The 16,985-nt window shown below is 40.3% G+C and overlaps 1 protein-coding gene and 1 long non-coding RNA gene across 2 annotated transcripts in view; both read left to right on the top strand.

Annotated features, from left to right (window-relative positions):
• The window catches only part of DGCR2 (DiGeorge syndrome critical region gene 2), a 42,932-nt gene that overhangs the window by 11,781 nt on the left and 14,166 nt on the right, over positions 1–16,985 (top strand). The window contains exons 2-3 of the mRNA XM_054082328.1: positions 5,971–6,093; positions 15,276–15,401. Coding sequence (XP_053938303.1) covers positions 5,971–6,093; positions 15,276–15,401 — 249 coding nt within the window. The remainder of the gene's footprint in view (positions 1–5,970; positions 6,094–15,275; positions 15,402–16,985) is intronic.
• LOC128853894 (uncharacterized) lies at positions 9,344–15,268 on the top strand. Its single transcript, XR_008452716.1, has 3 exons — positions 9,344–10,270; positions 10,392–10,505; positions 14,753–15,268. It is a non-coding gene; the product is annotated as an uncharacterized LOC128853894 (long non-coding RNA).

Here is a 16,985-nt window from a genome sequence, read left to right as displayed (position 1 = left end):
ATATTTACTGTATCAGACTTTACTGACTAGTGAATCTCTTTGTTAAAGAGAAATTAAGACATGGCAACTAAAAGAACCTGAACTTCCATCATCAGTCTTTGTGTTTAATCTTTGTATTGGAGCACTCTCCTGAATTGAGACTAATATTTTAGATGCTATGGTTCAGAGCTTTGGCTCCTCATCGGTATTGTTCCATCCATTACCTATCTCTTAAATTGTGAATTGACACGTCACTGGGTTTTTTGTACTGCTAGAATTTGTGTGTCCAAGTTAGGAACACATGGCTTATAAGTAAGGGGTATATTCTGTCTGTCTGGGATACGTTTCTGCCGTAGAAGAGATTGGGCTTTCTGGTCTTCCTCTTTCCTCTGGTTCCTGTAGTGGTGATCTCAAGAGTCTGGGAAATACAAGGCTGAAACTTAGATTTTGAGAACTTTGATGTGCTCACTTAAAGCTTTACAGGAGATGTTTATGATACGTACCTGAGGCAGGGCATCTGGTGTTTTTATTGGATGTAGCATTTCTTTGGACTGAATTCCTTTTATATCTCCACCTTGAATTGAGGGAGCATAAGTAATCCTGTGAAGACGGTATCAAAGCATTCTCATTCACCCCCCAGCTTATCTTTGCAGAAGTGTTTTGATGAGTAAATAGTGCTTGTAGACTAGAAAGGTGTTCTTTTTCAGTTTCTTGGACAGTTGGCTTCCATCACTGGGCATAAATTTTCATACCTGATGGGTTTTTTTACCCATTCCCAAGAGCTGTTTCCCACCCTGCTGCTTCCCTTGTTTGGTGGTATTGATCTGGAGCAGCTCTTCTGGGGCAGAGCTGTGACTCTGGTCAGCAAGCAAGGCTTTTCTTACAGCGTGGAGATGAAGGTCCCAGCTGTGCTTACAGGGCAGCTTCTGGTACTATGGGGTGCATACTAGCTGTGGAGGTGTATCAGAAAACACCTTCTGTTAGAGCTAGTATTTAAAAAAATAAATTAAACGCGTAAGTACATGTTCTAGTTTCATTGGCAGACAACTATTATGAGGCCTCAGTTCCACGTTAACTGATACTGGATCTGTACAACTGTATTTCTGCTGAATTAGTTGGAGCATGTCATCTTTCTGGTTGCAGTGGGACAAACCATAGCTGATCTGACTTAAAATTAATGTGGACAGACAATAGCTTTGTTTGATATGAAGGGTGCTGTTTCAAAGCCAACTCATCAAATTCATTCAGAAAACAAGACTGGCAAGGTGAGCTTGCATTGAACAGTAGATTTTTCTGTTAGTCAAAAATCTTATCTATTTTGTCACTGACTAACTTAGAAAAATAAGATTTGGCAGCTAAGGGAGATGAAGACTTCTTGTTTGTAAGGCAATGTTTAAATTTATTTATAATGTTGCCTGTTGTTTCTGGTGTTCGATTAATTAAGTTTCTGGCTGTTCTGTAAGCTTTGTTTTACATTTCAAATTACAGGTCCATGAGTAGCTTTGGCAAGACTTCTTTCAGGTGAGTGACTCATGGGCAGGTTACATTATCTCATGTGTCCCAACAAATTGGTGTTTAGTTTTTCTGGCCTTCACTCAACAGTAAGTTTTATCTTGGATTGTATATTAAGCTAATACATGGTCTGAACCTGATTTCAATTTTTCTTCTCCTATTTTATATAAATTTAAAGAGTTTCTTGCTCTCTCTGACCAATTTGTGGCTTTTAATAGACCACTGCTGAGAGAACAGGTGAAGGGTTACCAGAGAACAGGTGGTTGTTAGTTGTTATTTCTGGAAGGCAACTGTTTATTCAGATAGTGTGTACAGGTAAACCAGCAGCTCTTTGGGTTTAAGGGAAGAAACACAGTGTTTTCATGAAAGTGTGGAAGCAGGATCACGACAGCTGACATCTGCTGGGAGGCTTCTCTTTTGCGTAGCATTTGGCAAGCTGTGCAGTTTTCCTGGGTTTCATTGTAACCACTGGTGGAAGGATGCTGCTGGCAAGATTGTTGAGGGTTAAACTTGTAAAAATGCCTTGAGACGTTCAAGTGAAGAGACTCTGTAATGGCACCTTGCTGCTTGAAGTGTTCTCATGTCCTCACGCTGCTTAAGTATTGTGATGTTTTGTTAGTTCGTATTATGTATAGTGCAAGAAGTACAGTTGCCACTGCTTCCAGCGTTTTATGTGCCTGCCTTCTTCCCAGCAAATGCCAGATGAATTTAATTGCTCTAAAACGAGATTTCAGTGTGCTAAATTTTGTACTGTAGCATAGCAAAGACTGCATCTGATCCTTAAAAGAGTAAGGAGCCTTTTATGTTAGAATTTCATATGTGAATCATGATACTGCTGATGTAGCTCCTTACATTGTATGGAAGCGCCAGAGCGTTTACATTTTTTACTTCTAGGCAGATGTTGTATCGATGCCTCTGCTGCAACAGCCACTTGCTTGCAGCTGAACTTGTGCCATTATGTATTTTCTAACAATACTGAAAGTACAAAATGTTTCTGCTCAAACAGCTGGTGGAAAATAAGTGTTGTTAGTGCTGCTGGGAGGTGGCAGTTTAAGATGCTGTCTTCCTCATCCTGCCTTTCTGAGTTACTGTGGAGAGTGGTAAATGGTGTGAGACACCTGACTTCAGGGACAGAAGCGGGACTGGGCTTTTTGCAGATTTGCTGTTGTTTTCAAGAACTGGAAATCTTACATGAGTGAGGAGACAGTTCTTATTTACCACCCTCTTGGAAGGTACGAAGTCTGATGGTATGTTAAGTGATGCGTTTCAGGGAAGACGGATGTTTATGTTGTGCTGCACTGGTTGCTGCCGCTTGTGTGTGCGGTCAGGAATCCTGTGCTACTGCTGGCAGCAGGACCAGCCTTGTGTGTAGTGAAGAGACAGGCTTGAAATGTTTTCATTTTTCTGCTGTTTTGACTCAAAAATAAGCTATGGAAATGGAAATGCCTGACAGGATTGTAGAGATTGGCACCTGTCCTGTGCATCCTTGCCTCTCCCAGATTCCCCTGTTCCCTGGCTGAGAATCTCCCAGGTTCTGGGTTAGCTTCTGTCTGGTTTTGCATGTGTTTTTCTTCTGGAGACTCCTGCCCTGGCTACCTGATGTGCTCTGCAGTGGAAATCTTGAGCCTGGCGTGCAGGGCGATGCTGTGGGTGTGCAGCTACCCACCTACCCTGCTGCCTACTTGCTGCCGTATCTTGTCTGGCTGGCAGTCCCCTCGTATGCCCATTGTGGGGCCTTAGTGGTGCTGCACTCCATCAGTGGCAAGGGGGTTCTGAAAGGGCTCAGAGTCTGCATTGGTCCTCCAGGTGGCCATCAGGTCTGGCTGAGCCCACCCTGAGCCCAGTGACAGATTTTCTCAGGTAATTGCATCTTGTGGTTTAGCACAAAAGTGAAAAACAGGCAGCACATGGGAGCACAGGCATTCAGATGAACCCTTCTAGAAGCTGCGTGAGTGTTTAGGTAATTCAGTAATGCGTGGGGATGGTGCCCTGAGTTAGGGAGATGTTGGCAGCATATGAGGACTTCCATTTCACAGTATTCCTTTCAGTGTCACTTTCCCCCCCTCCCCCCTGCAATAGAGCTGCATAGCAATTTGTGTTCCTTGATCTGAAATAATCAGTGTATCTAACAGCACGGTTTCCATTGGGAACAAGTGTTCAGTTGTTTTGAGTGGTGGTTTAATAGAAATGTTTGGTACTCTTCCATGTAGCCGCATTCTTCAGAGAGGAGTGTCTTTAATACCGGAAGTAATGACATTACAGCATGTAACTGGCATTTTCTTAATGGCCGTAATATTGGGATGGAGTCATCCTTTTATCTGAACCAGTCATATGTAATTGCACATAAAACAGTAATTGTGTGTATTAAATTGTACAGAGAGAAAAACATTCTTTACTGGTTTTCCCCATATGCATGTTGGCTTGTTGTGCTTTCCTGGTAGATGCTGCCTGCAAAACAGCTTTCTTCACAGCATGCGTGTGTGTGAATTCTGTTAACGTTGAGCACTAAAAAAAATAGAGAGTTTATTTAAAATGGAGGTGTTCAGTGTCAGGTTGGATGGGGCTTTGAGCAACCAGATCCAGCGGGAGGCGTCCCTGCCTGTGGCAGAGGAGTTGGAACTGAATGATCTTTAAGGTTCCCTCTATCCTGAACTATTCTTTGATTCTATGACAAAATATTGAATTTTGAATTGTGTTTTGCCATAACTGCAGACAGATGCAACGGAAACCTGGAGCTGGGCTGAGGATAGTCCCTCCAGTGTTAAAGGATCTACTGCAGGCTCCCAGATGCATTCTGTACTTGAAACTGTGATCATATAACTTCTCAAAGAAACCTTCCACTGTGTGCTGGCATTGCCCAGAACTGCTGAAGAGTTGATGCTTTTCTGTGAATGTGAAATTTCAATAGTTTTAATTTTAGCTTGAGATTTTGTGTGTGTTTGGTTTACGTCCATCTGTCCCCTCCCTAACTTTTGAAGATAGATTTGAAATTTTCTCTTTTGCTACATTGGGCAAGTGAAGGTTAATTCCGCATGATTAAGGGAATAAAAGGTTTTATTCTCCCTTTCCTTCTTTGGGCTAAACATGTTATTTCAGTGTTCATTCAGAGGGGAATCATTAGGAGCTAAGCTGTTAGATTTTTATTTTTTTAATTTTTTTTTTCTTACATTTCCCTTGTGCTTCTTCCCTGTGGGCTTTTTGGAGTGAGTGAAATACTCAGCAGGTGAGAGCCCTCTTCTCTTGTGGCAAGGCTGCTGTTGCCATCACGAGCCTGGCAGGTCTGTGCGAGCACTTTGCCATTTGCTACCTGGATGTTTACTCTGAGTAGGTGGCTACTAAGAGGATGCACTGGCTTTTGTTTTCCTAGAAAAGCAGGTCTGTGCTTTGGAGAGAAACCAGTCCTAGAACTGGAATTTATTTTGACATTGAATTAGAAGCCTGTTATCAATACCTTCTGCCAATTACTAGGTGTACAGGTACAGCTTTTATTGAGAGTGCACAACAACTGGTTTTGTTTTGCCTGGTCATGTTGTCTGAGCACTCAAATGTGACCCCTCTGCCATCTGTAAGAAAGATGGATGGTGGTGGTCTGTGCGAAAGTGAGCCTATAGACTTTCAGATCTGCCATCCCTAAACAAGCTTAGAATTGTTCATTTGTATAGACAGTTGGGTTCTTTTTTTCCCCTTGTAAAATGTTTCTGAGGGGCACAAAACGAGGCTGAGGTATTAGATTCTGGCATTTGATAGATGGAATTGATATAAAAAAGCTTTGGAAAAAAATGGTACTTTTTATAATGCTAATAAGGTCTGACAGTCTAATGATTGCAAGTAGGAAGTGCTCTGCAGAAGCAGGAACTACGTGTTTGCAGATATTGACAGTTTCTTGTGAAAGATGTGTTCGTGTAGAGACATTCTACAAAAGATCTCAGGCGAGAAAGTGGAAAGAGGTTCATGGATATAGAAATTTAATTTACAAATAGTTCTCTGAAGTGGCTGTAAATCAAGCTGGATGTTTGCGCAAGTCTAGCGGGTCCTGGCATACACAGGGATTGGAATGAAAAGAGGATTCTGAATTTATTGTGTAATCTAGCACTTAACTACCATAGCATATTTTCGTTGACCTTTGGTTCTGAGACAAGCGAACAAGTAGTCTTCAGTGCCCCACAAGCAGTAAATGGGTGATGCTATGTCAATAGCTGCTCACTTGGTATCTTTATCAGGAAGTTTTTATTACAGATGTCTGAGAGAATTCTTTCCCAAGCACTAAAAGCTGTCCTTCCTGTCTGTTAAAATCACAAACATGCAGTTTAAAACATAAAAGCAATCTGAAACAAAGCAGTTTTTAACAGCCTGAGTTATCCAGGGGTTTGGTCCATTATGCTTCAGCAATGTGTTATGTGGTGGATGATTACTATGTGTATAGACTTGCAAGAATAAATGAAACTTGGAATAAAGTATGACTTTCTTCTTCTTTCCTAGAGCTTCGCTGCATCCCAGGGCAGTTTGCATGTCGGAGTGGTACTATCCAGTGCATTCCTTCGAGTTGGCAGTGTGATGGATGGCCTACTTGCGAGGATGAGAGTGATGAAGTTGACTGTCCGGGTAAGAAAAGCTGAAAAGACTGCCCATCTCAGTGTTGGCTTGTTTTTTGACTGACAGCAGTACTTTGACTCTTAAAGGTCACTTGCTTACTTATATTTGGAAGTGGAGATTGTTTGATAGAACTGTACCCATTTTTAACAAACTTTGAGTTGGCTTCTCTTAATTTTGTGCAACTAACACTACAAATGTTTTTTTGCTTGCCTGAATTATCCTTCCATTCTTAAAGTCTGAGCAGGTATCTTGGAGATGAGGAGAGTTTATAGTCTAAGAAGACACTTTGCAACATGATTTTTGCCTTATTGTGAATTAAACCAAAATGACACATAGGTCTGTGGTGAAATTCAGAGTGGCTGTTTTGATTGTATGAGTATATCCCTCAAACTGTGCTGGATGATGCTGTTGAACTTAGCTAGAGAGCCTGTTTTATTGCTCCCTGTTCTGGTTCTTGAGCTTAAGTGGAGAACTTTGTTCTACCAAACAACTGGATGTATTTACTCTTCATAACCTCTTGTGATCATATGCTTTCAGGAGCCTATCGCCAGCAGTGGTTGTCTTCTAAAGCTACTGGATACTGAGCTGTCTTTGATAAACAAGCGAACAGATTTTTGATTATGAATATGTATATAATCACAGTTTTGGACATTTTCATTTGTTCGCGACAAACAGGACAGTGCAATGCTTTTTCTGTGTGTCTTAGTAGTGAAAGGACCTGGGTTTTTTTTCCTTCTTTTTGCTAAGAACAATGAAGCAGGAATCTGAAAGCATAAACTGAACTGTGGCGTAACTCAAATCTTTTATCTCTACAGTGTGATTAATTACAATCAGAAAAACTGCTTTAAGAAGTTCTTTACCAAGTAAACTACGTAATTTGCCTGGGAGAGAATCACATGAACTTTGTGACATTGTCATCACAGCATTCAACCTGTCATCATTCTGAGTTTTGAGCTATTTTAGCAGTGCTGCAAGGTAGTAATGTTGGTATTGTACAGCAACAAACTCTTCTAGATATTCCTGTTTTCTAGTGGAATTACAGAAGTAAATCCTAACACTCAAACTTTGGAACTCTGCTATAGTTACCCATCTTCCCAGTGTGTGCTATGCACAAATATTTAAAATGTTTAAAATAATGTGTTCGGTGCTCTTTTTAGAAAGCTTTTGGCTAATTTGTGTGAGTGAGTATATTTGAGCACAGGGAAAAAAACTGTTGGTAGCTTCTTCTGACGTGAGAAATTAAGCAGAGTATCGATGGCACAGCTTAAGAATATTCTTTGTGGATGTCTTGAAGAAAGATACTTTTATAGTTCTGTTAGTGAGATTCCTTGTTTTTTAGCTAACTTTGGACAAGTGTGTAAAACTAGGGACCTAATAAAATTCTGGAGGTTAATGGAAGTCAGTGGTTAGGGGAAAGCAGGGTGATGTTAGTGTCTGGATTTACTCAAAAAGTATTGAAGCCATAACTTATGGGAATATTGAAAATCAGTATTTTTATCTTGCCTTGTTGTCTAGTGTATTAGTTGACAATTTAAATTGTTGCATGGAGGATGTAACAGGATGATGCTGACTCAAGGTCTGGGGTTGTGAAGAATGTTTGGTTTATGGCTAGGAAGAGGATTTTATGAAAGTAACATTTCTCAGTGGATAGGCTCTGCCTTTGTCTTAGGGGTCTAGGTCTTGCAGGACCGACTGGCCTGACATGGTTAAGTTACTAAATGAAAGGAGGTGTGTGGGAGAGATATAATCATATCTGTATGCAGGAAAAGGAGAATAATATCCATCGGGAGCACTAGACGAGAAAATGGTGGACAGCATAGAGAAGGAAAGTATTCCACTTGGTGAGAAGAGTTATTAGAGAAGTAATTGGTGAAAAGGCTGTGCTCAGTAGAACAGCCAAAAAGTTGGGTGTGGCATTTGTGAAAACTGATATTTGCACAGTAATGCAAGGAGTGTAGCCAGGAAACCAGAGGAACAAGAACTACTGGTGCAAGAGTGTAAAAACTCTACTACACCAGAAAACTGGTGGGATAGCATTGGGACCTGCAGTGGCTGTTGAAGGGTGTGTGTTATCCAGAACCATCAAGAATGATGTGCTGGTATGCAGGTCAATTGGGTGATGGAGTATAAAAAGCACTAGTATGAATGAATGTAAATCCGAGGCCAGAATAAGTGTGGAAGTTTATGTTTGGGAAAGCAAGATGTATGTGACCAGTCATAGGAAAGGCTAAGTCCTGGGCCATTGTCTGGGGTGCTCATGCTACTAATAATAGTGGCAGAGTGTCATACTCGGAAAGGATAACTTTCTGCTTGGCCATTGAATTAACAAGAAGTGATGCAGCTTTAAATTTAGAAAAAACCTTTGGGTTTAGATGAGCAATTGTGAGATGATTCAACTAAATTTAAATACTTTTTAATTAATGTTCTTAATCTCAATAAAGGCAGACTGAACACTAAAAGAACCAGTTAGTGAAGCCACCTGGACTTGTGAAACTTGGAGAATTAAAACTTCTTTAAATTAAAAGGTATGAAATCTCTCTGAAGCATGAAAAGAAAGCTTGCAAGAAAGGGCTCTGAATGTAGTTCAGCCTTTGAGCTACTAATGGCACACTCTACTGTGAGCAACCCAGAAGAGACCAATGGCAGTGAATTAGGGTTCTGTAGTGATGATGACGGTGGATTTCAGTGGCTACTTGGTTGTGTTTGCATTTTCAGAGGTTTAATACAATGCCATTTTAAGTTATTTGACGCTTGGTTTAGTTCACCGTTTTAAGGCCTGATTTCATTCATGTTAGTAACAAAACTATTAAAATAAGAGGATCATTATTTAATAAATTAGTGTAGTAATTTTGTTGTCTGAAGCACAAGAAACACCCAAAACTCCAAGACTTTTCTTATTAGAATAATTTCTTTTGGCATTTTTTTCAGAACACAGTTAGATAAGACATAAATTCATTTACAGTCTGAATCAGTGTATGAAATGCCTGGTTCTGCTACACCATATATTTCTCTGAAGAGACTCATCATAGCTGGTTTTATTCTTACCATCTCTTTTCAGATTGACTTTTTCCCTTTAAAACACGGAATTCCTTTCTGTCTCAAACTTGCAATGTGTAAAGTGCTGTTCCCCCTGCCCTTCTCACTAGACACGCAAATGTCAGTGGATTCTGCAGCACTGATTACCCTCCATTCATCTCTCTGGTAGACTAAAACAGTTGGCTGCTTGCTCTTGTGAGCTGGAAGAGTGTATTTTTCATGTTCCTGCAGCTCTGTTCTTAAGCCGTGGAGATTTGTGAAATTGGTAGACTGCTCCATATCAGTAGTAATTGATCCTAAAAATAGTTTATCCTAAAGTCATGTTTTCTGTGAAATGGTAGAAACGGGCATTACTATCTTAAATGGGGACTTGTAGAAATGAGAATTCATTATTTCTACTCGCTTCCTCTCACGTTTCTATACAAGTAATCAAAGCAGTAATGTAACTTTTCCACCTTTATAAAAGTTCTGTGCTTAAACCCATAAGACGGAAAGGCTCTGTAGTTTGCTGTCTACTGCTCATTACATTTCCAGCTTTGCTTCTACCAGACTAGCAGATCACTTTCTTTGCAGGCTGACTTGTCAAAACTAATTTGCAGCAGTACAAGTGCAGCAGGGTTTAGTATAGCTCTGGCCCATAACCTGTGTTCTGATCTTATGTTGAAGGCTCAATCTTTGTTTCTGTTATGTATGAACAGAGAACAGATGTCTTAAATTCCAGTGCTTTTTGTAAATCCATACCAGAGTTTCAGCTTGCAGTTATATTGGTAATTGTTTTGTTTCCTTCCTTCATTTATTTATTTTTTTTAAAAATGGAATTCTTCCCAGGAGTAAGTGATTGGATTTTGCTGACAGCAGTCCTTCGGCTTCTCCCAGCATCTAAATTTGCAGACCTTCAGCTCACCCTGTAGTGCACACCCTTACCTTATGCCACATTCTTCATTCATAAAATATTTCTCAGTACAGTTTCTGAGACCTGCTTGGTCAGAAGCAGGAACACTGAAAAGTTTCATCAAGCTGAATTCTTAGTGTTCCTACCTCCTCGAGCCTGAGGCCGCAGACATCACAAGGGCAGCCGTCTGTCCTGGGGCAGCAGCAGCGAGCAGTGCCTAGCTGTCCTACAAGCTGCCCTGCAATTCTGTGGCAAACGGTATGATTTTACATGATTTTACGTTGAGATTGAAGCCAAATTTCATGCAGAAACAGCCTTGCTAGGAATCAAACAGTAAATGCTAATCTTGAGTGATGCCATCTTGTGTGCTGTTCTTAAGGGCTTCCCCAGATACTGGATCAGGAAGAAGCATGCAGCCTTGTTGCTCAGTTGCCTCAGCACATACAGTAGATCAGCTTTGAGTGCAGAGTCTCCTCTGTGGAACCAGCTGAAGGTATGGCCGGAGACTGTTAAAGCAGCAGCTGGAATGCCCTGTTCTGCAGTGATCATAAGCAGCTTTGTCTTTTTTTTCCACCAAGGATTTTGTATTTGGTTGAAATGACTGTTGTCATTTGTGCACTTTTTAGTACATCTCCTTTTTTAAAGCTAGCTAATAATGATTAAAACCACTGATCGCTTCCACACCTTCTCTGAGCCCTTGCTGAACTCCTGTATGATGCATCCTTTTTACCCTGTGTTGTGGTGTTTAAATTATAAGCTCTTTATTGCCAACCGATTACTTTGAATAGGGCTCAGCACAGCAGGGTGCTCTTCTTGGTTGGCATCTGTTTCCTAGCATAACTTGATTGATAATGTAAAGCGTGGAGCTGCTTAATGTAAGAAGAATCACTCTTCGCTGAGGACTTATGAGCTGTATTTCCAAATCTTAGGCAAAAAAATGGATTTAATTCTGAAGTTCTCTCACCACTCAGATTGCCAGATGGAATTAAAAGCTTTCCAGGCTTTTAGTAGGCAGCATGCTGGACAGAAAATTTGGAGCTTAGGGGGCAAGGCAGCTTTTAACTTGAATTTTGAGAATGCATGTTTAAATACAAGCAACTGAAATCTTGGAACAAATAAGATGTGACAAGACCCTGGTTGCTTCACAAACAGTTTAGTTTTGACATGATTTGACATAGTACATTCATCCTCGTGAAGGATTTGTCTTGAGTGACTTGTCATCTGTGACACAGAAACTCTGGAAACAAGTTCAAGTCCCCAAAATCCAATCTCCTTTATGAGTCCTGACTTTATAAAAACCTGTCCATATTGCAGTCACTGTCTTCTGTCTGCTTGCCCTTTTTCTGCTGCAAAGCAGATCTTGGTGTGTGTGGCAGATTGCAGTCTCTCTTCTAGCTCCTCCAAACACTGTTTTCCATTTGGCGTCTCGTTTTTTTCCCCCATGCAGTGCTGCTCGGCATGTATACGTTCTAGCCTGTTCCCATCTCAGCTGGTGCCAGCTCTCATTTTTATGTGGCCTCAGCTCTGTGGCTTGTGTTCAATTTGTACTACTTGACTTTTTTTCTTCCTTTCACTTGGTCCGAATGATGGAGGCACTGAGGGGGGACGAAAAAGTAGCTTTCTGCTCTACTTGTGTGCTTGGCTTTCATGTGTAAAGAAAGCATTGCTGAGATCCTGTGGATAAATGCTGCAGATAATCTCCATGGATGTACACAGAGGAGTATAGACAATATAATTGAATTCCTTCCAGCCCCTCTGAATAATGGGCAAGCTCATATTTCTTTCAAACTTAAGTTTGACTGTCCTCTCAGGTTTTTGTGTCACCAACAGGAACAGCAAAACTTGTACACATGGCACAAAGCTTTTTCTGAGAGTTAGCATGGCTGTGTTTTGCAGTTGCAGTGACAGCACTTGTTCAATTAAAAAGTAGTTAGAAGCGTGAGCAAAATTTCTTCCCCTTCCTAGCTCTTAATTTTTGTTCTGAACAACTGTTGAACTGTTTTGATTCAGATCTGAAGAAACTTAGAGGTCTAAACTGTAGTAGGAGCCATCCAGCACGGCAGATTTCCATCCTGAATTGGTAGCTTGAAGTTTTAAACAGCTGAAAATACTCAGCAGAGTTGGGCAGCTTTCTTGATATATATATATATATACACATATACATATAGCACTCCACTTAGACTGCAGTCATACTAGAGTGAGTTAGATAGCAACTGTAAATTGGAAGGAGCTGGGTGGGTACTAATCATGACTTGATCCATTTGGAAACAGATTTGAGGATGCTCCAGTCCACAAGATGATAGTACTTGAAGGAAGAAAAAGAATCATGCCCCATGAATTTTCTAAACTAATTTTCCCCCTTTTTCCACCAACTAACAAGCAAATTACATTACAAATTGTACAGAGTCAAGAGAAACAACTATCTGTCTTGGCTAGCAAAGTACTCCTACTGCCGTTATTGCTTCTTGTGGTTGTAGCATCTAGAAGAATAAAGGCTTGGAAAACAGCTGATCTTCCAAAATTTGATAGCTTTCAGAATATTAAGTGTGCACATAAGCAATAAAAATGATGGCTTTTCCTTTGTAAAACACTCAAACATTGTTAGGTTGTGATCTTCTCACTTAGGTTGTTATCTTAAAGCTTAGTCCACGGCAATATTAATTTATTTTTAAAGATAAAAATAGTTTTATAAAGGAAGCAGGAAAAGCAAAGTACATAGAAAATTCTTCTGCAGAGTATTGAAAAAGTACAGCGGAAATCAAATCCAGTTGCACCTTTGCCACCAGAATCTGCAGCAGCTTTTCATGGCAGTCAAATGACTTTGTGGCTTGTTAGCATCTATTTCTTTACTGCCCTGGAAAAACTTGTCATCATTGCTTTTCTCAGAGACTGAAAATTTAGTTCAAATAGAAGCAATTTGATGTTTGAAGAGTGCCAGTTTATTAAGCGGCTGACAGTGGTTGGACTTGAACGTGAAGGGGCTTGTGGTGCTGATTCTGCCTCTTCAGTCCTGCCTGATTTCAGCAGCGACTCTGTTGTGCAGGTGGGTGCTGAGGCAGGAATGAGCATCCGGCATCCTGGGTGAGGGCTGATTGAACTTGCTTTGTCTGAGATCTCTAGCTATTTTTCAAAGCATCTGGCATAAATTCTGTCAGTTTAAGATGTTAGCCCAAGTAACCCTTTCTTAACCTCGATTTTTAAAACCTGTGAACTTCTGTTTGGCTCCCGGGGGAGGTAAATTGTTAAGTCCTCGTGGGCGTTCTCTTTAGCCGTGGAAGGTCAGCCATATGGTGTTGCATCTGCTCTCGCTTCTGAAAGGGAACTAATTCTTTGTGTGTTTGGTTCTTACTGGTCCTTTGGGTTTAGTTGTTACCTTTTAGTGCCATGGGAAAATAGAGCTTCCCATGCTGAGCTTAAATTATCTTTCATAAAGCATTTTACATTAGTTGATGTGATTTTTTAAAAATCTTATTATAATTAAAGATTTGCTTTTGTAGTGTCTCAGTATCGCTCTGAAAATCATAGTGTAAACACTGCTACTGAACCACAAGTATTAAGAATGGCCAGATTCTAAAACTAAAAGTAGATTGGCCTTTAAATTAATAAAAAAATAATCAGTAATCTTCCCTGTCAAATTATTTTACCATTTTATGCACTCTGAAATGTACAGTAATTGAACTTCTTGGCACTAACTTCTTGCCTGTGATAAATAACGTATTCTAATGTTGAGCAGTTGAATTAGTGCCTTATTCCTGTAAGGCCATGTGAGTGCATTGTGCACTGCCATTTCTTAATGGATGATCTCTATAGACATGTAATTCTTAGGATAACGTGATAATTAAATATCCCTTGCTTATCCCATTAACCCAGGGCAAACTTGGTATGCTAGAGCCAGATGAATGGAAAGCTACTTTGCTGTTCCTGTGCTCCAGCTAGTGATTATTTTTGCTGGTCCATGCTAACAGTTGTTCAGAGGAGTGCATTGTTAGATAGTGGGTCTGCTGGAGGTCTTTCCCCTCCAGGTTATACACACCGAGCAGTCTCCAGTTCTGGGTTTAAATTGCCGTGAAATTGCTGTGGACCTCTTTCTTGTTAAAGGTAGTCTGAAAGGAGAAGGTTTTATTGATGTAGTTTTGAATGTATTTCAAACAAGTGTGGCTAAACCTGTTGAAGAAGACTCTGTTAGCTCTTTATTTGAGACTGTGACTGGTTGATTTGGTTTAGTGAGGCTAAATAGAACTAATCAGCATTAAAAGAAAATAAGCTGATTTTTTTTTTTTTAATCTAGAAATAAATGTCTGCGTAGCTCTGTGCTGGTTAAACTCTTACTACGTTTAATAACATCTAGTAGTATTAAAAAACATAGCAGTAGATATTTCTAATGCTTACGTTCTTGGGTTTTCATTTTAAGGTTAATTCCTTGTTTCCACTTTAATTTTTCTTGGTGCTTGTCTCTGTCTTTCTAAAAGGTTTCTCTCCACCACCGTGCTAGCCTTCCTACTTAGGATCTTGCTAGTTTTGCTGGCCACAGCCCATCCTGCAGCATCTCCACCTTATTTACTCCTGGTAGGCAAATGGAGTCCTCCAGCTCCTTTTCTGGAATAACATCCTACACTGTGTTCTTCCTAAGTTATTGAATCCAGTTGCCCCGTGTGTCCATTCAAACCCCTGACACTGAGATGAGGGCATGGTGTGTGTATGTGTTTTGTTTCAGAAATAATGAACTAACATTTCCTTTAGGTGTTTGACGGAGACTGAAAAGCCTTGCTCTTCTGGCTGAAGATAGGTTTCTTTTCCCAGTTTTAATTTTGTTCTACATCTCAAAGAATGTGTTGAAAACATATTGGAGAAGTTGTCTTACATCCTTGAACGCCCAGCTGAGAGAGGGAGCAATTGGAGAGTGGGTAGTCCTGTAAGCAGGAACAGATAAAGCGTCCTGGGGGTGGTATGTTTGCCCCAGCAACTGAAATGACCAGCATTGAGTCCTGTGTACAACTGCAGGCTCTTGAGAGTCTGCCAAAATATATAGCTTACTCTGCAAGATTCATGTGATGGCTTCTTTGGTTCTTTTCAATTGTGAGTATTCTGCTTACGTGCCATCTGAAATGGCCAAGCTGTTATTGCAGGGCTCTACCATCTTTGTTTACCTGACAGTGCTACTTATCATCTGTGTCTTGAGTTAAAGCCTAGAGGAAGTTTAATAAATGACATCTGCCTTTGTTTGCAACTTTCACCAGTACTGACTGTTCCTTCTGGTCTCCAGGCTTGACAGGGGACCAGCGAACTTACCATGGGAAGGAGAACATGGACTCCAGGCACAGTCGAGGGAGAGGAGGAGAGACAACCCGCTTTCACACTGTCAATGTAGCACAGCCTGTCCGATTTAGCAGTAAGTTGCAGACTGGGAAATCTGGGCCATCTCTCTGCTCATTAATTTAGCAATTTGTGCAATTTTTTTAAAGGAGAAATTAATAATAGATTATTCTCTTGCAGAGGAATTTTATTCGCATACGGTGCTTTTTAAAGTTTTTGTACATTTGTTTTATATATGTCCTGTTATAGTGCAAAATTTATATAGCAGGCCAGTACATGCGAAGAGTTCTGTTTGCCTAGTAATCCTGTCTTTGTGAAACCTGTTTCAGTTTTCTGTTACAAGTTATTGCAATTGCAGAAAACTAAGCCCATGATTTAAGTGATGGTTTCTGCCTGCAGAGGGTTGGGAGCCTGGCCCCTGACACCTCATGTGAGCTTACAAGTTAGGTTCATTTCCCTTGAGGGTGAGGGGAAACCAAAATCAGTTGCTCTAGATTGAAATGATTTTGAAGATGATCTTCGAGATGTTGCACTATTATTAGTTCATTAAGTGCCTCTCTGTTGATGTAAGTTTTTTATCCTTTTTAGTAGGGAAAATATTCTTTAGGGAACGGGGAACTTAAGGAAAATCTTCACTTGCTTCTCTGAGGGCAAAGCCTATCAAGGCAGTATGTAGCGCTTGAATGGGTTTTGCCACGTTGCTCCCATCAATCAATCGGGACTCTTCAAATATATCACTTCAATGTCATCCTACTGTCCCACCTGCAGCACTGCTAGTGCTGCTGTCGGCGTCCTCGTCCCAGCCTTTCCTGAAGTGTTACAGATGTCTGCAAGCATCCTTCCCACTGATCATAGCTCGTAGTGACTACCACCTCTGAATCTCTCCAGGCTCACAACACTTAAGTTTCTCCTGCCTTCTCCCTTTTATCTTTGTTCCCCCCTTGCTCCAGGGATCATCTGGTGATTTGCGAATGTGAGACAATGCTGATTAGTCTTGGAGGGAAGCATGGAAGGATGGAACAGGTTAGGAAGGAGGGTATGGGGGAAAGACAGTATAGCAGTAATTGGGAATGATTGCTTTGGACTATGATGATCTTCTGAAAAAGACAAATAATTAGCAAAAGTGACAATTCACCTATTTGTTGAATTTTTTTTTTTTTTTGAGGACAAAAGTGCTTGTTAAAATAAGTGCTTCAATTTATTATGGATTCTGGTAGATAAATTATGTTAGGAAAAATTATAGAGGACAATAAAACAATTTAGAAATCGATACATCAATATTTAACTATGCTCTGCAGTCTGATTGATACTGTATTTTATCCTGTCTTAGTGATGTGAGCAGTAGATCTTAAAAGATCCTGTAGAAATGGAGGATAAGGCAAGATATTTAATAAAAGGACTTCAAATCTAAGTTGTATGTCATTATTTAATGATAGTGATCACTGCTTCTGAAGGGAACAAAGAAGCTTGAGAACAGGAACTCTGCAAATGCATGCAATGAACATAAAACAGTTTGTGACTTTCAAGATCCTTTCTCAAGTGTTGTGCAAAATTAATGCTGCAAATGCAAGTACTGAAATTGTATTTCCTGTCTGTTTTAAATTTAATCCACCTGTCTCTGTGATTCTCTTAGTTGCCCATCACCCCCAAGAATGCCATT

Source organism: Cuculus canorus, chromosome 17, assembly GCF_017976375.1.
Source record: "Cuculus canorus isolate bCucCan1 chromosome 17, bCucCan1.pri, whole genome shotgun sequence".
Lineage (NCBI taxonomy): Eukaryota > Metazoa > Chordata > Aves > Cuculiformes > Cuculidae > Cuculus > Cuculus canorus.
This window is presented reverse-complemented; position numbering and strand designations above follow the sequence as displayed.